The 25,998-nt window shown below is 43.4% G+C and overlaps 1 protein-coding gene across 2 annotated transcripts in view; it reads left to right on the top strand.

Annotated features, from left to right (window-relative positions):
- The first annotated feature begins 220 nt into the window (after positions 1-220).
- The window catches only part of TOP3A (DNA topoisomerase III alpha), a 64,257-nt gene continuing 38,479 nt past the window's right edge, over positions 221-25,998 (top strand). The window contains exons 1-6 of one of the 2 annotated variants that reach the window (XM_082260135.1): positions 221-315; positions 4,429-4,726; positions 8,223-8,282; positions 10,318-10,391; positions 18,919-18,994; positions 20,477-20,585. In XM_082260135.1, coding sequence (XP_082116261.1) covers positions 4,535-4,726; positions 8,223-8,282; positions 10,318-10,391; positions 18,919-18,994; positions 20,477-20,585 — 511 coding nt within the window. In that variant the 5' untranslated portion in view covers positions 221-315; positions 4,429-4,534. The remainder of the gene's footprint in view (positions 316-4,428; positions 4,727-8,222; positions 8,283-10,317; positions 10,392-18,918; positions 18,995-20,476; positions 20,586-25,998) is intronic. The other variant, XM_082260136.1, reaches the window with a different exon arrangement.

Raw genomic sequence — 25,998 nt, 5'->3', positions numbered from 1 at the left:
GCTCGGCTGCAATATGAGTTATCAACACCGCCGCCTACAGCCACCATTGATATAAAACAACTGCTATGTAGCGTACAATGCGGCTGCTAGGAACGCTCGGCGCCCGTCACCAGCCTCCGAAATCGTTTACAGAGTGTGTTTGCTGTAAAGCAGCGCCGCAAGGCATGCTGGGAGTTGTGGTCCGGCCGCGGTCACGTGCACCCGGAAGTGGGAGGAAGTTGTGTACGACCAGAGTGGAGGGACAATCCGAGGAAAAAGCAAAGACATCGCGCGGGAGGAAGACTCAGGAGGGAATCCGAGGAGTTTATAAAGTGTGTGTATCATTACACAGCATGGGGGAAGAGTTTATTGTGTGTATATACATGAATGGGTTTATTATAGTGTGAAATGATTGGGTTAGTGCTGCAGACTGCTCAGTTTATAACTGATCTATATACTTTGCAGTATACAGCTGCTGTGACTGAGCAGAGCAGGTTTGCTGAGGCTTGTAGTTCCTCAGATGGTCAGGTGACCTGTCCTGTAGTACAGTGGAGTGGGGGTAGGGTACACACATGTTCTGTGGCTGATTAAGGTGGTAATAAAACTCACTTAGAGCCGATTCGCATATATGTGATAAAAGACATTGCATGTGATTCGGAGCGCACTGCTCTGCATGCGATTTCTGTGCAATGCAAATTATGGCTGAATTTGCATTGGATTTGGACACAACTCGCACAGGACCCTTTGTTGGGCCCGCACCAGAATCGGATCACGTATGTGATCGGATTTATGTCTGAACTGACAGTTCGCACTGCGATATGCGAACTGATCTGTGGGAGTGGTTAACTTTGTATTGACACCCCCCAGCGATTCGCATATGGCAGTGTGAACTGCCTGTGAGTTTAATTCAATGCGTATGTGTGAACCGGGACTTGGTGCCTTATGTGCATTATATCAGCCTCAGAATCTGTTTAATTAATATGTGTCCTGAATTAAAGGGATGAGGATGAGGTGACAACCCTATCTGGGGAGTGGGGGGGGGGGGGGGGGGTCTCATGACCAATTGTAAATGGATCATGAACCATGTTGATGGCCAACATAAAGTGCATTACAACATGCTTTGATCTGCGTTTCCATTGAATTTGATGGAAAACGTATCAGGAAGAAAAACGCCCAGCCTTATTTATTTATTTCAGGTACTTATATAGCTCTGTCAATTTTACGCAGCGCTTCACATATACATTGCACATTCACATCAGTCCCTACCCTCAAGGAGCTTACAATCTAAGGTCCCTAACTCACATACATACACAGTAGGGCCTTCCACTTCATTTATTATTGCAGCGGTCATTGCTGCCCCTTTGAAAAGTCTGCTGTGATGGATCACTTTTCAGTCCCGGTTCACACTTGTGCGATGCGGGAAGGCTGCGAATTTGCAGCCTGTTCCCGCATCGCAAACGCACCCCTGGCAGTTCACACTGCCATATGCGATACGCTGGGGGTGTCAATGAAATCTTAACGACACCCCCAGTTTGATCGCATATCGCAGTGCGATCTGACAGTACGCACAGGATCGGATTGCACAAGTGTGAACCGCTGTGCGATCCGATCCTGATGCGGCTGGAAAAAAGGGTCATGTGCGTGTTTGGTGCACCTCCGATCGCATTTAATGAAGGAGCAGTGCGCTCCGAATTACATGCGATCGCCGCACTCGCAGAAGTGTGAACCGGCCCTCAGAGGCAACTTGTCGCCAGTCGTTAGAACCCGCAGCACTGCACTGCAACCACCTGCATTATACCAGGCTGGAATTAGGCCCTAATTCGCTTGTCTGGATTGCGTTTAGCAGCGGTACTGCCCACAAATGCAACCCATGGTATACATTTTGCTGCCGCATTGTGTAGTAACATGGCTGGTGGTTGGGTTACAATACCAGATTTTTTTTTTTTTTTGCTGTGTCCCCATTGGAGAGATTTCTTTTGGCTTCCTGTATGTGTGACAAGGGCAGGAAGTGAAGGGGTATCTATCTGATGGTAGAGATGGTCTAAGGCATGTTCAGGATCTTAATGCTAACCCACCTGCCCGATCCCACCAGGAAGCCGTCACTGCACACCGCCAATCACAGGCAGTGAGACATTTCCTGGTCTGTGTGGCTGCACTCAGGGAAATGTCTCACTGCCTGTGATTAGCGGTGTGCAGTGTCGGCTTCCTGGCGAGATCGGGCAGGTGAGTTGGGACTAGGACCCCGAACACTCCTGAGACTAGCTTTAATGATGGGTACGGAGACCAAAAAAAAAAGAGAAAATCCATTGCGGATCACTTTTCAGAGGCACTTGGTAGGAGGCAACTTGTCGCCGGTCGTTAGAACCTGCAGCACTGCGCTGCAACCATGTGTATTACACAAGGCTGCAATGCGGCTCTAATTCGCTTGTCTTGATCGCGTTTTGCAGTGGTACTACCCACAAAAGTGACCCATAGTATCATTTTGTCTGCAGCAGTGTGTAGTAACATGGCTGGTGGTTAGGTTAGAATATCAGGTTTTTATTGCTGTGTCCCTATTGGAGAGATTTCTTCTGGCTTCCTGTATGTGTGACAAGGACAGGAAGTGAAGGGGTATCTATCTGATGGTGACACAAAAGCACAATTATTTAACAGAGCTCAATCATTTGTCAGGTTTTTGTTGCTGTGTGTGTTGTCCTGTTTTGGTGACACCCGCGCCCTCTGTTTTTTTGTCCTGGTGTCACTGGGAAAGGGTGTGACAGTAAATCATCTTAGTAAGGATACAGATGGTTAAAAAAAAATATTACAGCGCTGTGTATTTTGGTTTCCCCTGCCAACCCCTATGTTACTATGTATGTAGGGGTCATCTGGAGGATTCTCGGTGCCACAGCCCGTACATCACTGTTGTGTTCTGTAAATGTGTAGGGCCTGGGTTCTGATCCTGTTGCCCTTCAGCTGTTGCAGAACTACAAGTCCCATGAGGCATTGCGAGGCTGACAAGCACTAGCTTGACTCCCTAAGGCAGAGGCATGATAATACTTGGAGTTTCACAACAGCTGGGGTTGGCAGGAGGAATAAAACCCATAGATAGTCTATTGCAGTAAAAGAGTATGACCTTAAGGCAGAGCTTGACTAATCCCAGCACCGCAGCGACTAGAAATTACTTCATGGCGCCTGGGCTTTTGTCAGCCCATTCCTGTCAGCAGCTGTACTGTGCCCTCTCTGCCTTGCCGGGAGCCTCTGGCGGGCACCCATTTACTCCTTAATAATCCCCCCGTATGCACTTGCTGTCATTAGTTGCTAGGGCCGCTGGGGTTCTAGCAACCAATGACACTTTAGCCACTGTGTGCACACATAGGACTTCTGTCAGCTGCGGCACAGCCATGCATTCTCTTTGGGTCATCTGCGCGCCACATCCAGCTGGCACCGCTTTGCTCTTTCATTGGCTGTTGAGGTGGCAGGGTGTAAGCTGTGCTTTGATCAGCTCCAGGAGCGGTGCCGCGTGTTTTATGGAAGACATGGCTGCCACTTTACCCAGAGACAGAGAGAGCCCACCACCGCCCGGACAGCCACCAACATCATCTCTCCCACCGACACCCAGAGTAAGGGACACGGAGCACAACACTGGCATCACCCCAGGGTATTTATATTGTATGTTAGCAAATATCACACAGGCAGAGGCTGAAAGACACCCTGCCATATACAGTGAGTAAAGAAAACAATCACCCTGATTTAAAATAATCAAATTTTGTTGCTTTGCAGACAGAAAGGAAGAAAGACACAGTTTTTGTTAACTTTAACTGGCCCCTATATTCAAAGATGATTTGTCGCGCCATGCATTAAAGCGGTAGTATCCCGCTTTTTGACACTTTTACCTACAGGTAAGCCTATAATAAGGCTTACCTGTAGGTACAAATAATATCTCCTAAACCGGCACGGTTTAGGAGATATTTACAGTGCATGCAGCCGCTCGCGCGAGCGGCGCATGCGCTCTGAAGGTCCGGGGGGACCTTCAATTAAGTTGCCGGGAGCTTGCCGGAAAAATCACTCCCGCGCGCATGCGCGGGAGTGACGTCATCGCGGCTCCGGCCAATCAGCGCGCTGGAGCCGTCTCTTCCGGCCAATCAGCGCGCCGGAGCCGCCGAACCCGGAAGAGACGACGAGGGATCATGGCAGCGCCCACATCGATGTCCGGGGGTCCGTGTCAGGGCTTCGTTTTAAGGTAAGTTACACATAATGGGCTAGTATGCGATGCATACTAGCTCATTATGCCTTTGTCTTGCAGGTTTTTTTTTTTTTTTTTTATTTTTTTTATAGGGTTTACAACCGCTTTAAGGATTATGATAAAATCCATATGTGTGCGGCCAGCACTGGGGTCTAATAGTAGCAGCAGTGCTCAGTACTGTCATCTTCCTGAAAATTGACCTCCTAAACAACTTTATATCGTTACAGGTACACCTGAAATCCTTGTGTTCTTCAATCCCTTGCAAGGGGCGTTCCATGCACCAAGTACAGCCATGACGTTTGCAGGGCCCAAGTACCGCTTGCTGCTTCCGTGATGATTTTCTGTAGGAGTATTTTGACATTTGGCAGGTTTAAGGTCCTGACACGAACCAGCATCCGTTTCTGCTCTGGAAAATCCTCCATCATGTCCCTGAGGATTCCTGTCCAGAAAGTCCTGTGTGTGGCGGAGAAAAATGACGCTGCCAAGGGAATTTCTGATATCATGTCCAACAGTCGGATGAGGAGGGTGAGTGGAACGTGTACTTCTTCCTATGACTTCGCTTTACTGGAGTCTCTAAAATCCATAATCATTTTTTGCAAAGGTATTAATTCAGTTAAAAAAGGACAACCAGGCTTTATCAGAATTTCCAGTTAGAGTCTAACAGTGGCAGGCTACAGATAATACAAATTCTGTACAGCTTTATTAACCACTTTACCACCGGAGGATTTTGCTGTCTTACGTCCAGGCCACTTTTTGCGATTTGGCGCTGTGCGACTTTAACTGACAATTGCGCGGTCGTGCGACGCCGTACCCAAACAAAATTTACGTACTTTTTTTTCCCACAAACGGAGCTTTCTTTTGGTGGTATTTGATCACCTGTGCGATTTTTTACCTTCTGCGCTATAAACAAAAAAAATGCGTTTATTTTGAAAAAATAACAATATTTTTAACATTTTTTTATATGAAATTCCCCCCCAAAAAAATGTAAAAATCAAATTTTTTTTTAATTTTTGGCCAATTTGTTTTCTGCTACCTATGTTTGGTAAGAAAAATCACAATAAGCGTATTTTCATTGGTTTGCGCAAAAGTTATTGCGTTTACTAACGAAGGGAAAGATTTTTGTCATTTTTGGTGTTTTTTTTTTTTAATGAGCAATGGCGGCGATCTGCATTTTTTTTTTTTTTTGCGGGACTGCGAAATTGCGGCGGACAGATCGGACCCTTGACTGACATTTTTGACACTTTTGGGTGTACCAGTGACATTACTGCAGTAATCAGTGCTATATACATGCACTGTTACTGTAAAAATGACACTGGCAGGGAAGGGGTTAATTTTATTAGAGAGGGAGGGGTTAATGTATGCCTGGTGCTTACTGACATGTGTGGGGGGAGGTGAATGAGTGACACAAGGACAGATCGCATGTTCAGCTATGCTGAACACTGCGATCTGTCCCTGCCTGTCACTTAGGAGATCCGCCCGCTCTGTTTACACAAGCGGGCGGATCTCCTCACTCGATTCCCCGACGATCGGGGAAGAGCGGCGGCGATCGCCGCTGCTCCTCCCCTGGCCCCACTCCCGCTGTGACTGAAAACAGCGGGAGCGCGCCTCCCGCAGAGCGCGAGCGCCGCCTACAGGGGGAGGAGTCCATCGACGTAGGTCTACGTCGCTGGACGATAACGAGCCACATTGCTGCAGTAGCAGCAATGTGACTGGGGGGAAAGTGGTTAAAGTGGTTGTTAATCCACTTTATAAACTACACACAATCCCCTCTGTTATAAAGCCTCTAATGCTGCAGTGTATGTCCTTTGTCAAAAAGATGCCTATTTCTACCTGAATTCACAGCGCCGATTGGCAGTCATGCGACTCCTCGAGGCTCCCTCTCCCGATCTGCCAGTTAGAGCGGGAGGGGCCTAGATTCCCCCTGCTGACGTCAGTCGGGAGGAGAGGAGAGAGCCGGGGATGTCAGCCTGGGAGGAGGGGAGCCTTGAGAAGTCACGTGACCGTCGATCGGCGCTATACAATCGGGTAGAAATAAGCATCTTTTTTTACAAAGAACATACACTGCAGCATAGGAGGCTTTATAACCGTGGGGATTTTGTATTGTTCAAAGGTATTTCAGCAGCAGGAAGGGGGAGGAGGACACAGGAGACAGAGAGGAGAGCTGCGGTTGACGGAGTCACATAAACTGACCACGGTGTCAGAGCTCAGCAGCCATGGTACGCCATGGTCACTTCACAGGGGGGAGGGTAGAGCCAGGCAGGTTCAGCCAGGTATTTCAGGTGATGGAAGGGGCCAAATGACACAGCACAAGCAGTGTGCTGTATTACAGGCTTTAAAGGAGCTGGATCCATTTTTTTTTTTTTTTGGGTTAACAGGCTTTAAGGCTGCATTCACACCTGAGCGTAGCATTTTTGCACATTTTTTCCCGCTGTTTTTACAGGTGTTTTTTGTGCAGGCGTTTTTAGATTGAATAGAGACCAATGGAAAACGCCTGTAATCTGCCCAAAAAGAAGCTCATGTACTTTTTTGAGCGTTGGGCGTTTTGCTCACAGCGTCAAAACGCTCAGATGTGAACATGGGCCATTGAAATGAATAGGATTTGTCTTGTCGGGGGCGTTTTGAGAGCTGATCCTAGAGCAGAAAAACTCCCCAAAAACGCCCCAAAACGCCTAGATGTGAACGGAGCCTAAGGGTAACAGATTCTCTGAGGTGTAGCCTTGACAACACGCATAACCTTGTGTACTGTTTCCCAGTTTCTGAGTAGTGCTTCAGGTAAGGTGGTTCACAGGGCAGCAACAATTAGACTCTACATGCCCCCCGACTCTCAAGCTGAATAGTCTTGGTTCGCATGACTGCGTCCTTAAAGTCGTGCCAATTATGGTATGATTTGAGAACAACTTTGATGCGACTTTGTCTTGTGCAGGTATGCAGAGATAAATATAATATCAATATGCAGTGCTAATCTAACATGAGTGAATAAAGTTCAGATAGTAGATGATGAAGAGTACAGATGAAAGCCCCGCACCAGCTTCAGTGTGAAGATTGATACACACAGCACCATAGTGTTTTCAGAAAGTCTCCTTATGAGAGGAGTTGGACCCTCAAGCAGTTTAATAAGCGTGTAACACAAGACTGTCCCAATCCTCAGCATCAGATATCAGGTGAAGTAGCTCACATCAAGATCTCTAGGGCTGTATGTAAGGACTCCCAATTCATGCAACTGGTATCATGATTATATATGCACTTAGAAATTGTAATTTCTTAAAATTGTACTTAAAAACATCATATAAAAACGAGCCTCAGAATAGGAACAATCAAAGAGGCCACGACTCGTAGCTAGCTTGTGTCGTAGGCTTGCAGTGATAGCAGCATGCAGGAAGATGCCATGGTCTGCCTGGGTAATCTTCCTGTAATGTCGTATCCAAATCACATTAATATAGATAAGGATCCTATTTGGAGGCGACTTCATAGACCTATAGTCTATGGGCACAACATCAGTAGCGCTAATTAGGACAGCTGTCATTGACTAACATAGGATTTCACATCTCATGCGACTTGGGGGTCTCACAAGTCGGACTCCAAGTCCGGCAGTGTAAACCAAGCCTAAAAGTATGTCCAGATGATTAAAAGAGAAGTATGGGGTTTTGTTTTTTTCCAGAATCGTATTTACCTAGGTGGATGCAGCATTGGTTCCTCGCTGGCTCTAAGACTTAAAACCAAGCCTGACTGTCAGTGTCGAGCCGGGTTGTGCTGACAGAGCATGCGCAGCTTTGGCTGATTCAGCAGAAATTGTTTGAAATTCAAGCTGCGTATGGACAGCTTTAAGAAGCAGTTATTATTTTTAGTACAGTTATAAGGATTTGAATATTTAGAGTCCAGTAGTGATTGGTTCTTTTTAAGCGTCACATTCGAAATTCCTACAATCCATATCAATTTAGCATAATGAAAAAATAGCAACTGACTTTATTATTGTGTTATGACTTTGTAAACTGAATTTATATTTATTTTTAAATGCTGACAGAGAGAAGGATTTTCGAAGTATAACAAGATCTATGAATATGAATATCATTTGTTTGGAAGGGTGAGTAGTGGAAATGGTGAAGTATTTATGCAGTTTAACATAAAGGAGTCAAGACTACAGAACACAGACTTTATATAGTGCAGCCTTTCTCAACAAGGGTTCCTCCAGAGGGGTTCCTTGAACAATGGAAGACCCTGCACTAAAAGGGTTAATGTGAAAGTCCAGACAAAGACGAACTCCAAATCTGTAAGAAAAGAAACGGCCGCACATCCAGGAATTCCAATTGCCTTTAATTTCCAAAGTGATGACACCAAAGACACCAACATAGGGTCACGTAGACGCGTTTCACACATACATCTTGTGCTTAATCATTGGTAATGATTAAGCACAAGATGTATGTGTGAAACGCATCTACGTTACCCTATGTTGGTGTCATTACTTTGGAAATTAAAGGCAATTGGAATTCCTGGATGTGCGGCCGTTTCTTTTCTTACAAGTTTTCCATGGAGACAAGCCGGGGCTAGCACTCTATGGGATATTCCACCTCTAAGCTACCATCACACACCTGGAGCAACGTTTTCTCCCTTCAGTATATTGAACTCTGCTCCCTGCCACATTCTAAACCTAATCTATCTAACCCTGTAAAGCAAAAATCGCTGCACTTGCTAATTCTGCAGCCGAGCTGGTCCAGGCTCCAGCAGCAAAAGGTCTGTGCAGACGAGGACCAACCACGGCTGGGAAGTGACATCACCCATAGAGTTATTATAGGGCATCCGTTGTCGGCTGCCTCTCCTGCACCCGCCTCAACACTGAAGCCTCAGCTGATGCTGGGACCGGACCAGATTGGCTGCAGAATAGATAAGTGTAGCGATTTTTGCTTTACAGGGTTAGATAGATTAGGTTTAGGAGGTAAAAGAGAGCCAGAGAGAGGTTTTGACTGAACTTCTACTTTACCTGCTCATTTAGTGTAGATCAGAGGTCTTCAAACTATGGCCCTCCAGTTGTTAAGGAACTACAATTCCTGCCATGTCTGTAAATGTCAGAGTTTTACAATGCCTCATGGGAGGTGTAGTTCCGCAACAACTGGAGGCCTGTAGTTTGGGGATCCCTGGTGTAGAGGATTAAAGAGTAAATACTGCCTTTATCCTCTCTCCACTAAAATCCCTTCAGTGCCAAGACCTGTCGGTCCCCTGGCCACCAATGTAAGAGGGCATTTCTCCACTGACCACCAATGTAAGAGGGCATTTCTCCACTGACCACCAATGTAAGAGGGCATTTCTCCACTGACCACCAATGTAAGAGGGCATTTCTCTACTGACCACCAATGTAAGAGGGCATTTCTCTACTGACCACCAATGTAAGAGGGCATTTCTCTACTGACCACCAATGTAAGAGGGCATTTCTCTACTGACCACCAATGTAAGAGGGCATTTCTCTACTGACGACCAATTTAAGAGGGCATTTCTCTACTGACGACCAATGTAAGAGGGCATTTCTCTACTGACGACCAATGTAAGAGGGCATTTCTCTACTGACGACCAATGTAAGAGGGCATTTCTCTACTGACGACCAATGTAAGGGGGCATTACTCCACTGGCCACCAATGTAAGGGGGCATTTCTCCACTGGCCACCAATGTAAGGGGGCATTTCTCCACTGGCCACCAATGTAAGGGGGCATTTCTCCACTGACCATGAATGTAAGGGAGAGTTTCTTCACTGACCACCGATTTTAGGGGGATTTCTCCAATGACCACCAATTTCAGGGGGAATTATTCTATTGACTTCTGTGTTTATTTTCGTTATTATTATTATTATTATTTTTTTTTTTATTGTGTCTTACATTTCAGAAATGTTCACTAAAGAACATGTATAGAAGATATGAGATGTTAGAAACTCCACAGTGAGAGTGAAATACACTATATTATGCCGTATTCTTTATTTTCTTTAAAAATGTTTGCAGCTGATCATAGCAATTTTCAGCAGTGGTTCCCTAATCATTCTTTCAAGGGTTCATCCAGAGTTAAAAAGGTTGAGAAAGGCTGATACAGAGAGATATCATTATAAACAGGAATAATCATGTTTTGATCATTGCAGGATGTGACGGTCATCATGACCTCTGTCTCTGGACACTTGTTGGGGATGGATTTTCAGAGACATCTCAAATCCTGGTGGGTATTCATTTATTCCATTTGAGGATGTATAGCTGGCAGAGTTTCCAGTATTCTTTACAGAAAATGTGTAGTCTTATAGATTTTTAGCTATCTGTCAACATGATTAGCTTTAAATTTATGTATAGCCAAAAATGTAGGTTTTCCTTTAACAGGGAAGGATTAAAACTCTTGTTGGTTTATTTTTTGCTGTCTGTGTCCTGTTGGGGAGATTTCTCTTTGCTTCCTCTCCAAGGAATATCATCTGAAATTAGAGGAAATCTGTCCAAATTGAGAATTATCCTACTAGAACAGGTTTTCCCCTCACCTCCTGTTCTGGTGCTAACTATAAAATGTTCGATTTCCTGTCAGTCACAATGGGCTCAGAAGAAACGGAGACAATAAAAATCTGGCAGAAGTTTTAACCCCCCCACTACATATGTTTACAGTGTTTGCCCATGGCAGTACAGAGAAGATGACTTGTGTAAGCTCCACGCTGATCCGGTTGGAGCTTACACATGGCTAAGAACTCTTCCCATTCTCCCTACCTTTGTGACAGCACTGGAGCCTGGCAATTGGCCCAAGCAAACCTGCTCTGCATACTGATAGGTAGGAGAGAGGGTCCCGTGCTCCCCTTATAACCTGTATGTACTTGGTATTTTACATTGCTCAAGGAATTTATACTTACTGCCGGAGTCTACCCTGGGTACACTGTTTTTGCCGGGACTACCTGGGTGGATGGCAATTTGTCCACGTGGACCCAAGAGGTCACATGATCCCCCATACCCAGAATGCCCACCCATTGGACCTAGGGAGCGTCAAAGCAGCATAGATCGGGTGTATACCTTGCTGGGGGATGGGCTATCAGGGGATTCTTTCACTTTACCCTGAATGGGCAAAATGCCATTGAGTGGCTCTGTAAAGTTACATTCCAGGCAACCTTTCTACTCTTAAAAATGCTCCCTTCCCATTCTTAACACCTATTCTGACTAATCTGTGTAAGTAGAGTTCTGTATACTTTTTTTTTTTTTCAGGCCGCCCCAGTATTGGTTAACTGATTAACACTGTGTCAGCCAGCGGTGGCTGCAGGAGAGAGGAGAGAGGGCTAGACAACAGCTAGTAATGCCTGGGAGTGTGTGACATCACCCATTGGCTTCCTATGGCTCATCTGTTGCCTGGGAGCTGTTGGTCAGAATAGGTGTTCGGAGGCGAAAGGGAGCATTGTTAGGAGTAATTTAGGTTTTGCCTGGAATTTAAAGCATAAGTTGACTCCCACACTCCGATGCTTCTTTTCATATAGTCTGTTATATTAGGTTATTATCAAACTATAGCCATTGTAATTCAGCCCCAAATGCATGTTGCTTACTAGGGATGCACCGAAATGAAAATTCTGGACCGAAAATGCAGGATGCCTTTGGCCGAAAACCGAAAATGACTTTTTTCCCCCAAATTATTTTAAAATAGATAGAACAGAGGGCATACACCAGAAACAGGCAGCGACATAGAAACATAGAAACATAGAAACATAGAATGTGTCGGCAGATAAGAACCATTTGGCCCATCTAGTCTGCCCAATATATCTGAATCCTATGAATAGTCCCTGGCCCTATCTTGTATGAAGGATAGCCTTATGCCTATCCCATGCATGCTTAAACTCCTTCACTGTATTTGCAGCTACCACTTCTGCAGGAAGGTTATTCCATGCATCCACTACTCTCTCAGTAAAGTAATACTTCCTCATATTACTTTTAAACCTTTGCCCCTCTAATTTAAAACTGTGTCCTCTTGTGGTAGTTTTTCTTCTTTTAAATATGCTCTCCTCCTTTACCGAGTTGATTCCCTTTATGTATTTAAATGTTTCTATCATATCCCCTCTGTCTCTTCTTTCTTCCAAGCTATACATGTTAAGGTCCTTTATCCTTTCCTGGTAAGTTTTTTCCTGCAATCCATGTACTAGTTTAGTAGCTCTTCTCTGAACTCTCTCTAGAGTATCTATATCCTTCTGGAGATATGGCCTCCAGTACTGCGCACAATACTCCAAGTGAGGTCTCACCAGTGTTCTGTACAGCGGCATAAGCACTTCTCTCTTTCTACTGCTTATACCTCTCCCTATACATCCAAGCATTCTGCTGGCATTTCGTGCTGCTCTATTACATTGTCTTCCCACCTTTAAGTCTTCTGAAATAATTACTCCTAAATCCCTTTCCTCAGATACTGAGGTCAGGACTGTGTCAAATATTCTATATTCTGCCCTTGGGTTTTTACGCCCCAGGTGCATTATCTTGCACTTATCCACATTAAATTTCAGTTGCCAGAGTTCTGACCATTCTTCTAGTTTTCCTAAATCCTTTTCCATTTGGCGTTTCCCTCCAGGAACATCAACCCTGTTACATATCTTTGTGTCATCAGCAAAAAGACAAACCTTACCATCGAGGCCTTTTGCAATATCACTTATGAAGATATTAAACAAAATTGGTCCCAGTACAGATCCCTGAGGTACCCCACTGGTAACATGACCTTGTTCTGAATGTTCTCCATTGACTACAACCCTCTGTTGTCTGTCACTCAGCCACTGCCTAATCCACTCAACAATATGGGAGTCCATGCTCAATGACTGCAGTTTATTGATAAGTCTTCTATGTGGGACAGTGTCAAAAGCCTTACTAAAATCTAGATATGCAATGTCTACTGCACCTCCACAGTCTATTATTTTAGTCACCCAGTCAAAAAAATCTATAAGATTTGTTTGACATGATCTCCCTGAAGTAAACCCATGTTGTTTTTCATCTTGCAATCCATGGGATTTAAGATGTTCCACAATCCTATCCTTTAATAGGGTTTCCATTAATTTGCCTACTATTGATGTCAGACTCACTGGTCTATAGTTGCTCGATTCCTCCCTACTACCTTTCTTGTGAATGGGCACGACATTTGCCAATTTCCAGTCTTCCGGGACGACTCCTGTTACTAATGATTGGTTAAATAGATCTGTTAATGGTTTTGCCAGCTCACCACTAAGCTCTTTTAATAATCTTGGGTGTATCCCATCAGGACCCTGTGACTTATTTGTCTTCACTTTAGACAGCAATCTTAGAATGTCTTCCTCTGTAAAGACACATGCATCAAATGATTCATTAGTCATCCTTTCAAGTGGAGGTCCTTCTCCTTCTTTTTCTTCTGTAAAAACTGAACAGAAGTATTCATTAAGGCAGTCAGCTAGCCCTTTATTTTCTTCTACATACCTTCCGTCCTTTGTTTTTAATTTAGTTATTCCTTGTTTTAATTTCCTTTTTTCATTTATATATCTGAAGAATGTCTTATCCCCCTTTTTCATAGACTGAGCTAGTTTTTCTTCTGCCTGCGCTTTAGAAGTTCTTATAACTTGCTTGGCCTCTTTCTGCCTAATCTTGTAGATTTCCTTATCTTCATTGCTCTGGGTTTTTTTATAATTACAAAATGCTAGCTTTTTATTTTTAATGATTTGGGCCACTTCTGCTGAGTACCACAGTGGTCTCTTCCTTTTTTTGCTTTTACTGACAAGTCTAATGCAATTTTCTGTTGCCTTCAATAATGCACCTTTTAAGTAGTCCCATTTCTCCTGGACTCCATGTAATCCGTTCCAGTCTGATAAGGACTCATTTATGACTAATTTCATTTTTGAAAAGTCTGTTTTTCTAAAATCTAAAACTTTTGTTTTTGTGTGGTGTGACTCTTTCACAGTTCTTATATTAAACCACACTGACTGGTGATCACTAGATCCCAAGGTTTCGCCTACAATGACATCATATACCGAATCCCCATTTGTGAATACCAGATCCAAAATGGCCTCCCTCCGGGTTGGCTCCTCAACCACTTGTTGCAGAGACAACTCCAGTAGGGAATTTAGAATATCTGTACTCCTGGTAGAACTTGCTATTTTGGTTTTCCAGTTTATATCTGGAAGATTGAAATCTCCCATAATGATAACTTCTCCTTTCATTGTCATTTTAGCTATTTCTTCAACTAGTAGATCATCTAGTTCTTTAACTTGACCAGGTGGTCTATATATCACACCTACACGAGTTACTGCATGATTAGCAAACTGCAACGTAACCCAAACTGACTCTATGTTGGCCTCACCAACTTGTATTAGGTTAGATTTAATGCTATCTTTCACATACAGGGCCACTCCTCCTCCTTTCTTGCCTACTCTGTCTCTTCTGTATAAAGAGTACCCTGGTATGGTTATGTCCCAGTCATTTCTTTCTCCGTAACAGCCACTAAATCTACATTCTCAGATTCCATTATTGACCCAAGTTCATTGATTTTTTTACCTAAACTGCGAGCATTTGTAGACAGGACTCTGAGCTTATCATTTCTTAACCTCTGTGCTTCTGACCTGTTCTGGCATTGTTTCGGGGGGCAATTGGACTCTTGTATTTTCACTCTTTTGCCCCCCCTTCCTAGTTTAAATACTCTTTCGCAAATTCTTGGAGTTGTTCGCTAAGTACATTTGTTCCTTTGAGAGAAAGGTGCAAACCATCTTTTTTGTACAGTTCCTTTCTATTCCAAGTAGAGCTATCATGAGAAACAAAGCCAAATCCTTGCTCTTGACACCATTTACTAAGCCATATGTTGAACTCCTTTATGCGCCTCTGCCTATCATTCTGAACATTATGCACAGGCAGAACTTCAGAAAATGAAATGGTGGATGCAAAATGCTGTATGTCATTTCCAAGTGTGATAAAAGATTTTTTCACCTCTGACATTTCATTGCAAGCCAGGTCATTTGTCCCTAGATGGACAAGAACATCCACGTCCCCTTCCTGCTTTGCTTGCTTAACAATATTAATAATACGTCTTCTATCTCGCCTAGCAGTAGCACCAGGGAGACATCTCACAGAACCATTTTCTTTAAGCTCCACACTTCTTATGATTGAATCACCCAGCAACAGCTGCTTCCTTTGAGACTTCACTTTATCTTTTTTGTCCTTGGCTGCAGTCTTGCATACATTAGACATAGGAGTCGATGGTTTCTCACCCTCTGTGCTTGAGTCCATATCCATGTTGTCCTTACATTCTGAGAGTGCTGCAAATGAATTTTGGAGAACCACCGACTGTGGGACTTGTCTTCTATCCACCACTCTAAGTCTTCCAGAACCTACAGTAACCCATCTGCCATTTCTGGGGGTCCTCTGTGGCAGTGGCATTGCAGCAGTCCCAGCTGGAGTTTGTTTAACAGATAATTTAAATATCTCTGATTTCAAAAATGCAATTTCCTGCTGCAGTAAGGAGAATTGCCTACAGATCTGACAGCATCCGAATCTCCAAAGAGTGGAACATGAAATAAATGCACAACAATTCCTGCACTGAACCAAGTCTGCCATTTTAAAGAGGAGAAAAAAAAAAAATGTAAATTTAAGTCAAACAAATCTTACCTTTTTTTTTTTTTAGTTTTCCACCTTCCAGCCTACCTCCTGACTATCTCCTGCAATATCTCTTCAATGTACTTAAAATGGTGTACTTGAATGGTGTACTTGTACTTGCAGCTACACCTGTAGCTGCCACCCTTTCGCAGTATATGTACTGTGATGGGTTGGCAAGTGGTTAATTTAACTACCAATTGTATTTGTATTATGCAGCATGAGGGGGTTCATGTATTGCCACTGATGCATTAGTGACTGACCAGTGGCAGTTAATTAACCCCTTTGTGTGGCATTAGTGCAACCATTGTCAGTGTTAATTAACCACTTAAGCCCCGGAAGATTTTACCCCCTTCCTGACCAGGGGGTATTTTGCGATTCGGCACTGCGTGACTTTAACGGACAATTGCGCGGTCGTGCGACGCTGTACCTAAACAAATTTGGTGTCCTTTTTTTCCCACAAACAGAGCTTTCTTTTGGTGGTATTTGATCACCTGTGCGATTTTTTGATCACGCGCTATAAACAAAAAAAGAGCGTCAATTTTGCAAAAATAGCAATATATTTCACATTTTTTTATATGAAATTTCCCCATAAAAAAATGTAAAAATCAAAATTTTTTAACATTTTCGGCCGATTTGTTTTATGCTACCTATGTTTGGTAAAAAAAATCGCAAAAAGCGTATTTTGATTGGTTTGCGCAAAAGTTATCTCGTTTACTAACAAAAGGAAAGATTTTTGTTTTAACGCGTAATGGCGGCGATCTGCGGTTTTTTTTTTTGCGGTACTGCGACATTAGGGCGGACAGATCGGACCCTTGACTGACATTTGTGACACTTTTGGGGTTACCAGTGACATTTTTCACAGTAATCAGTGCTATATATATGCACTGTTACTGTAAAAATACACTGGTAGTGAAGCGGTTAACTTTATTTGGGATGGAGGGGCTGTGTGTATCCCTAGGGGGCGTGCTTTCTACTGTGATTGGCTGTGGCTTGAGCTGTAAGGACACTGATCAACGGATCTACATACTAGATCCGTGTGATCAGTGTCTTTACAGCGAGGAGAATGACAGGTGGCTTGTTTACACAAGCTGCCTGACATTCTCCCTCTCCCCCGCCGATCGCCGAGTGACCGGCGGACATCGGGTCTGCTGGTCACACGCGCGGGGGGGTCAGTGACCACGCGGGAGCGCGCCTCCGGCGGCGCTCGCTCGCTCCCTAGACCCTCACAAGCTAGTGACGTAGCCCTACGTCACTTTGCCTGTGAGGGGCTGACTGCCGACGTAGATCGGCGTTAGGCAGTCGGCAAGTGGTTAACACTGGTTGCACTGACACTGGTTGCACTAATGCAGCACAAAGGGGTTAATTAACTGCCACTGGTAGGTCACTAATGCATCAGTGACCAGTGGCAATACATTAACCCCCTCATGCTGCATAATACAAATACCATTGGCAACCTCGCCTCAGCAACCCCCCCCCCCCCCCACCCCAATGATGGCAGTCTCCTTACTTGTGGGCACCTCCATGTCACAGGCAGGCAAACTCTCTGCTCCTCCTGTGTCCTTCCTTTCAAAAATCCCACCTCTGGCCGGCGGCCCGCCTCCCGGTGATGTCACTACTACGACTATGTCTATGAATGAACTAACACACTGGGCGGGCGAGCGAGTGGCCGCTAATAGTTGTGACTAAGGGAGCCCTTTATTTCCCTGTCAGCGGAGATACCCGCCTGACAGGGAAGTGAAGGGCTCACTTAGTCACAGCTATTAGCGGCCGCGCGCCCGCCCGTTGTGTTAGTTCATTCATACACATAGTCGTAGTAGTGACATCACCTTGAGGCGGGCCAGAGGCAGGATTTTTGAAACCTGCACTGCACCGCGTCGGCCATCATTAATTTCGGCATCTTTAACCCATTTTCGGCCGAAATGGAATAAGCCCATTTTCGGCTGAAAATTTAGGTTGCCGAAATTTCGGTGCACCACTATTGCTTTTTTAAAAAACTTCAAAAATAGTTTCACCAGGGGTAAGGCAGCACCATCTTAGGTATTGTCTTCCGAGTCCACAGTAGAGTGCATTTCCGCCCTTTCATGTAGCCCTTGTACTGTTAACCAAGCCTCGTTCTCGATCCAACGTTCCTTTGGCAACTGAGCTCTGCCGCTCATAGCCGACTCAATACTCCACAGAATTTACTTGTGCCGATCTTGTAATGTTTGCCTGTGTCAGTGTTATAAAGTCCACTGTATGCCGCGGCTGATCTCCACTGCAGTATGGAGTCCGATGCCCAGGTTTACACCCCATGTGATGTCATATGGGGGTGTAGGAAGACGCTTTGAATGACTGCAGTCTCGCTGGGTTTTGGTGCTGTGCTGCAGGGAGTGTAAATTACAGACATTGCATTCTGTCAATGGACAGACGGCACACCGAGCGTGCCGTGAATCATGGAAGAAATACGTATGCACCGGTGACATTATAAAGAACAGGAGGCATTACAACAACACTGGGCAAGTAAGGAGACTTCTACAAGCAGTGATCTTTATGGTTTTTTATGCCGGAGAATTTACAACCACTTTAAGTAAACCTGCACAGATTTGCTTTAAAGTGGTTCTAAAAGCAGTTTGTTTTTTTTCTTCTTAATGCATTCCCTGCATTAAGGTAAAAAAACACCCCACTAATTATCTCCCTTCCTCTCCAAATATTTGCCTGAGCCTGTCAGGGACCCACGCTGTGCATGGCTGCAGTCTTCTCTCCCTTCTCTTTCTCTTCTCACACAAACTCAATCAAATGCTCTGAGGAGGGACTCCATAGACACACGCAGCGCGGGAGCGAGTACACACGTGTGTCTCCATAGCAAGGGGCTTGCTATGGCTTCACACAGAGAAGAGGAGGAGCCCAAAAAGCTGGCGGGGGACCCCAGAAGAGCAGGATTAGGGCTGCTCTGTGCAAAACTATTACACAGAGCAGGTAAGTACATGTTTGTTATTTGAATTTAAAAAAAAACCTAGACTTCTTTACTTTAGGCAGGGGTTATAACATGACAGATTACTATTAGAGGGAGTGTGATTAAATCTCATCTCCTAAAATGTGCATTTTCTGAAAAACCTCAATAGTTTCCTTTTAATGTACATTGCTTCCTCTCATTTATTTTCCAGGCACAGCTGTAACCCAGTGTCTCTTTTTGATGCTGAAGTTGAGAAGTTCTGCCCTGATGATATGGTTAACATCAAGGTAAACAAGGGATGGTTTTAAGCACTTTTTAGACAAATATATTAAACCGATTTACCCCTTCCCGCTGACCGTACACATAGCTATCCTCATATAAGTGGGTCTTTTGCTGTGGGGCTGCATATATGCATATCTCTCTTTGCCATCCCAGCACAGACACCCAGCTCTCACTGAAACTTCGGGTCTCCTACTAACGATCGAAATTTCCGGGTCACCTGATTGCTGTGATAGCCAATCGGAGTGTATCTCAGTGATCCGGCAGGGGGTCCCTGGATTAAAAACATCCAACTTACAAACAACTCATACTTAGAAACGGAGGAAGACAACAGAAAGTGAGAGGAAATCTACCCCTAGGAAGGGAAATACACTCCTGTAAGAGTTATCACAGGAAAAAGATGTCTCCTGAAGGTTTATCACCAATCCTTGTTTCCACAACAACCCAAAATGTTCAAAATCCAATTGTCAGAGGAAGAGAAAGTGAGATGAAATCTTCAGAACAGAGGCACAGACAGCAAAACAAATGTTAGAGGGGTGTTAACCTTTCCCTATGCTATCCAATAAAACATTCCCTATGCTATCCAAAAAAACGTAATTTTTTTTTTTCTTTTTTTACTATTCTGGGCCAGTTTTCCTGATAATCTAAAAAACAAAACAAAAAGGAGGTATCCATTACCATTTACCACCAAAAGAAAGCCCAATTTGTCCTGAAAAAATAATGGTATAATCTACCTGGATACACATGATACATACAGTTTTTTACTAATACATATCCAAGTTGCAAAATTGTGCTTGGGCATTAAAATTGGTTTTACCCTAACAAGGGGAAGGGGTTACGTAAGTTTTGGATTTTGTTTTATTCAGTTCAGCCAGTTTAAATCCTAGTTGAATTCACATAAATAGATACTCCCATTTATACTAGACATTGTTCCAATTTTCCTGCTTAGCAGTTGTGCAGGGTGTCTAAATATGGCTGTGCAGTCTAATAGGCTTCAGAGTTTGACCGCATTGTCCTGTGCACATCCTACTCCAACAAACTTTGTCAGATACACCCTTTCCAGTTTATCAATTTTGTGTGTGAATACTTGTGATGGGGAGTGTAGCCAGTAACCATCTATGCTGAGACATGGCACTGGAGGGGGAGGGCAGGAATTACTAAAAATAAGTTTTAGGGGATTTCAGTCAAAAATCTTTACATAGAACAGTACAGGAAGAGGAAAAAAGGGTGTGAGATTTTAGTTTGGCTTTAAACCAAGTACCTGTGACAGATGAGAATGCTAACCTATGCATTTGAGGATTACTTTTGTAATTTAGACCCATCCTTTTACCTCTATGGAATCTAGTATTAGATTTGGAGGCCTCAAATACATTTTGTTAATACCATTTCCTATGTAGAGCCATGGGAGACGTAATTGTAACTTATGGCAATGAAGGTAGTACATGATTAATGCATAAAAGCCATTAGAGCTGTCTTTTTGGTGATTTCAGAGAACGCTGGAGCGAGAGGTGCGGGCGTGTCAAGTTCTCGTCATATGGACGGATTGTGACCGAGAAGGAGAGAACATCGGATTTGAAGTTATCGATGTCTGCAAAGCAGGTATTGCATCAGTATGCCATCTCCGTATTGTCACCTAAAGTGAACATGCGTCATGCTCAGAGCTATCAAACTAGAAGCATCCCGACATTTACTGTTATAGCAGACCTGTATAGGTTTTAAACTTCAGAAGAGACAACACAGATCCCTAAATGTATTTTTTTTTTCCCATGAGTATGTTATGTTTTCCACAGCTGGGTGGCTCCTCACCCATAGCTCCCTTTTTAAAGCCTAGTACACACGATCATAAAATCGTACGAAAAATACCGCTTTTAAAGTGATTGTACGATAATCTGATCATTGGTACACAGCTTTTGAGAGCTAATCACCATAATTCATCCGAAATATTCCATACGATACCAGAGCCTACAATTTTCACTTAATCAGCACAGTTCTTCTTCTGGATTGTTTGTACCTATAGGTAAAGCCTATAAAAAGGCTTACCTATAGGTACTGTAAATATCTCCTAAACTTGCACCGTTTAGGAGATATTTACAGTATATGCAGCAGGATAGGTTATCGGCGCATGCGCTCTGAAGGAACGGCCACCTGTGCTGTTTCTTCAGAGCCCTGTGCCATGATCGGCATCTCCCGCATGCATTCTGCCGACTCGGAAGGGAGACGGGCAAAGATGGATGTGGCCTCCAGCGGGATCAACGAGGACTTCGTTTGCAGGTAAGTTTCACATAATGTGCTAGTATGGGATGCATACTAGCGCATTATGCCTTTACTTTTCAAGTCAGCAAAAAAAAAAAGAGGCAGTTTTTACTTCCTCTTTAAAAAGAGGCCTTGACATCTTCTCCAACATGGTTCCCTCTCATCTCACCTTCATTTCCACTCTCTCCAGGACTCTTTGCAAAATCAAGCACCTCTATCAGTCAGAGGCTCTCATGGTCTCCCTAGGAGATCAGAAAAAAGCGTTTACTACAAACGTCCTGGAAATCCTGTGCATTGCTTGTTATTGTCAGACTGTGTATGGACACCTTATTATTTGGCTTCACCATTTTAAAAACTCTGCACTTTCTGTGGGTGATTTTTATCAGCAATGATCAAAACGTTTGTAAATGTCAGAACTATTGGGGCTAAAAGGAATTATATGCGGCTCATACATATTGTTATATGGGCATCCCGGCAGCCATATTTGTCATGAGGTGAATGTAAGTTCATTATCCTTGAGTGTATATTCTTACATAGAATTTTAGAGGCTTAGCAAAGACCTTCTCAGGCCAATAATTGAATGCGGCCCAGACAACACGCCAAGATAAGGACTAGCCATGGTGCCAGGCTAGGTTATAATAAGACTGATGTCATTCTTGTCTCGATTTCAACAAGGGATCAGGATGTTTCATTTTTTTTAAGGGCTCATTTAAAAATCTGCTTGAGGAAACATTATTATTATTTGTAGTAATTGTATTAGCAACAATATTATTGTATCGTTGTATTATATGAAGCATATACATAGGCCTACTTAATTGAATAAGTTCAAGGGACGTTATATACAACAGGAGGTACTTGAATTATATGTGTATTATTATTGATATAGTGGGTATAAGCTTCAAATATATAATGTTGGGTATATATGTATACCATTTTTTTATGTGTAAAAAAACTAAGTGGTATATGTATTCCACTTTAAATTACTCCACTTACAAGGACTGTTAATTGCTGTGGTTTCAGACCCTATTCAGGCAATATATATTTAAAGGTAGACGGTATTCTTGACAAAAAGTTGGCGTGATGGATCACATACTAATGCCTCGTACACACGTAACGATTATCGGCTGACCGATCGTCCGACTTTTGTCCAGAGTTGTGTTTTGTTGGTTGGAATGTGCCTACACTGCACACGAATTTTCTCGGCCAACAAAAATTAACTTCAGAAGTGATGTCATGTGCTGGTTTACTTTCCGTGTGTTTTTTCTTCTCTGAGCATGCCCAGTCTTGCTCATCAGATTTTTTTCTGCCGAAATCTGTACTGACTGACGGAAAATCGGCCGTTGTGTTGACGGCCAACAAAAAGTTTATAGCCTGCACACCAGATTTTTTTCGGCCGAAAAGTCGGAGTCGGTTGTCGAAAGCATCATACTAACAAGCTGAAAATCGGCCGATCGGACGTTGGCCGAAAATTCCCGGCCAATAATCGATGCGTGTGTACGAGGCATAAGTTTTACTCCAAGGCTTAGGTCAGAAGGTTATCTTTGAAAAAATAGTTGAATTAAACTATTTTCCCCAAATGTTTATACAGACAAACAGTGCCCCCTGTTGATAATGGCAAGGTAGAGCCATGTAGTGAATGAGGCCCTATCTGACGTGTTTTCATGTGGAAAACAAAATCCACGCCCACATTGCCAAAGGATAAAAGTTTATTGTAAGTTATCCTTAGGGAGAATTGAAAAGATCAGGAAGGAAGTAGGATGCTCTGATGAGGTTCTGACATATTGATTGGAGACATTTGATGCTGAGGCAGGCTATTCAAAAGTGACATCCCAGGCAACTGACATAGAAGTCTTTGGTAAATTATCCATTTCTATATTTTCTATAGTCAATTTGCATGCCATATACATCTGACTGAACCATTATTATCTTTATAGCATCAAGATTTGAATTTAGATCATTCTAACTGCAGTATGACCGGTTTATTTTCTAATCTTGGGAATTTATACACATATGTATAAATCCCCTTGAGGCTGATTTCAGTCCATAGTAAATGGTGCAGTTGTGATGTATTCTTAACATTAAATTAACTTAGTAGAAGTTTATTTTACCAAAAACTATCTTGACTTATGGCAAGTATTGGTGCATGGTGTAACGATTTTTGTTCTTGCATTTTTAAACATTGAGTTGTGAACATCTGAGAGCGGTCCCATGTCAAATCTGTCAAATTTTGTTTCTATATTTTGTAAGCTCATGAGAAGCTATTATTAGTCACATTCCAGAAGTTATGAGTTTTGGTTACTTTGATATTCTGTTTAATTATCCTTTGATTGCATTTCTCACATTACCTGTGTGATACATATTATTACATTTTTTGTTCCGCATTTTGTGTTTGTTTTTTTTTTTTTACCAGTTATATTTTTTACATTATTCTGCACTGATTTTATTTAATAAATATATATATTTCTGCACAAAATTGTATTCCTCTTATCTTCAAGTTTGCGCCAATAAACGATGTTGAGTTGTTGATTTATGGAAATAAGTTGAGAATCTCCTTAATTATAGATCCTTGGTTATTTGCATAAATAGACACTGTTTATCAGAGCAGTATAAACATTCTGACATAATGGTACTTTTTTTTTTTTTTTTAAATCCTAAACATGTTACCCTTAGCTGCTCAGACTGCACAGAGTAGCCCCACACCTCCTTTTCTCGGGTCCCCTGCTGGTGCTCTAGGCTCCTCCTTTTCTGAGTGTGCCCCCCATAGCAAGTCGCTCGCTTGTTCCCCAGCCGAGCTGGCTTAGCCCCTCCCCTGGCTCCTTCCTCGCAAGTTTTCACTGACAGCAGCAGGAGCCAATGGTTCCTGCTGTTGCTGAGCCTCCTGTGAGAAGAGGGGAGAGAAGAGCAGTGCTGACGGGCACATCACTGGATGGAAATCAGGCTAAAGTGAATATTTAAAGTGATATTAAAGGCTTTTTTTTTTTTTTTTTAAATAACAAACATGTCATGCTTACCTGCTCTGTGCAGTGGTTTTGCACAGAGCAGCCTCGATCCTCTTCTTTTCAGGTCCCCTACCAGCGTTCTTGGCCTTTCCCTCCTTCCAAGTGCCCCTAGCGCAGGCAGCTTGCAATGGGGCACCCAAGCTGCGTCTCTGTTTGTTCATTCACACACAGACCGTGGCTCCGTCCCCTCTCTCTCCCGATTGGCTCACTGGCTCCCACTGCTGTCCCAGCCAATGAGGAGGGAGAGTCCCAAGTCACTTGCACATCACTGGATCACGATGGGGCTCAGGTAAGTTTTAGGGTAGCTTATCCTCAAACACAAAGTGATGACCGCACTCTGATTTAAATAAACATGTGAAGTTTTATTCACCACTGTAAATCCAAACTCGACATCAATACATCACGGACAAGGACAAAGGTTGACGTGTTTCACAAGTTTACACTCGCTTACTCATACCCACCCACTGTTGTCCCAGACAATGAGGGAGGGGCCCAAGTCACTTGTACATCGCTGGATCACGATGGGGCTCAGGTAAGTTTTAGGGGAGCTTACCTCGAGCCTTCAGAATCACTTTAAGGGGGAGCTGACATTAAAGGGTTTTAAATTAATGCAGAGAATACATTAAGGTAAAAAACCTTTTACCTTTAAAACCACTTTTATCTGGGTTAAAATAAATGTGTCTATGCGCTGTGGTGCAATGGCCGCTGGCACAGGCAAGTAGTATACCCAACTTGTATGAAAAATTATATAAACCGATGTGTAGTGCCAAAAACCTAATAAATGAAATGAATAGGGAGGAGACACTAGTGCTGACGTCACGCCGCTGTTCGATCCCAGGTCAGCAGCGGCTTTCAATCCATACCCTGATGAGAAGTGTCGCTGGACGGACTGTTTGGGTTTTTCCTCACTGGATGACAGATACACATTCAAAGCGTGTATGCTGCTGTATTGGCAGCCATCATTTTTGGTGAGTGTTCATTTCACTGGGACGTGGTGACTGACCTCGGAGCACTTTGTTGGATTATTTTTTTTCTCTTACGTCCTCCGACAGTCGCCGCCGCCTCTAAGTCATCACTGTTGGGTATTGACTTCCGCTCCACAGGAGTAGCTCAATACCCAACAGTGATGACTTAGAGGCGGCGGCAACTGTCGGAGGACTCAGAGATAGGAATTTTACAGGTAAGATTTTACAAAAATTCAGTTTTCTCTTACGTCCTCCGACAGTTGCCGCCGCCTCTAAGTCATCACTGTTGGGTATTGAGCTACTCCTGCGGAGCGGAAGTCAATACCCAACAGTGATGACTTGGAGGCGGCGGCGACTGTCGCGGGACTCAGAGAAAGGAATTTTACAGGTAAGATTTTACAAAAATTCATTTTTTTTACATCAAGAGGTGTTTAGTGATGGTTCCTTTTGTATTGCTGTCCTGGACTTTTTCACTAGGCTTTTATCTTTTCACTGGACTGGTTAACACTAGTCTTTCTATTTTCGGTATGGAGGACATATTATTGTGGTCTTGTTTTTCACTACATGCGGTTTGATTTCATTTATTGCGTTTTTGGCGCTACACATCAGTTTATATACTTTTATCTGGGAGACTGGAGTGGTTGCAACATAGTATAGGTAGCTATGAGAGGGAAAATGTACCAGTCTGTAATACAGAAACAAACTTATGGAACAGCAAGCATATGTAAAATTAGCTTTTAAATGTGTAGCTTCCCTTTGAAAGCAAAACTCCAGTTCCCAAGGACCTCCTCCGTC

Source organism: Pelophylax lessonae (assembly GCF_965119305.1).
Source record: "Pelophylax lessonae genome assembly, chromosome: 6".
Lineage (NCBI taxonomy): Eukaryota > Metazoa > Chordata > Amphibia > Anura > Ranidae > Pelophylax > Pelophylax lessonae.
Note: the sequence above shows the minus strand (reverse complement) of the source record. Positions and strands in the feature narration are given on the sequence as shown.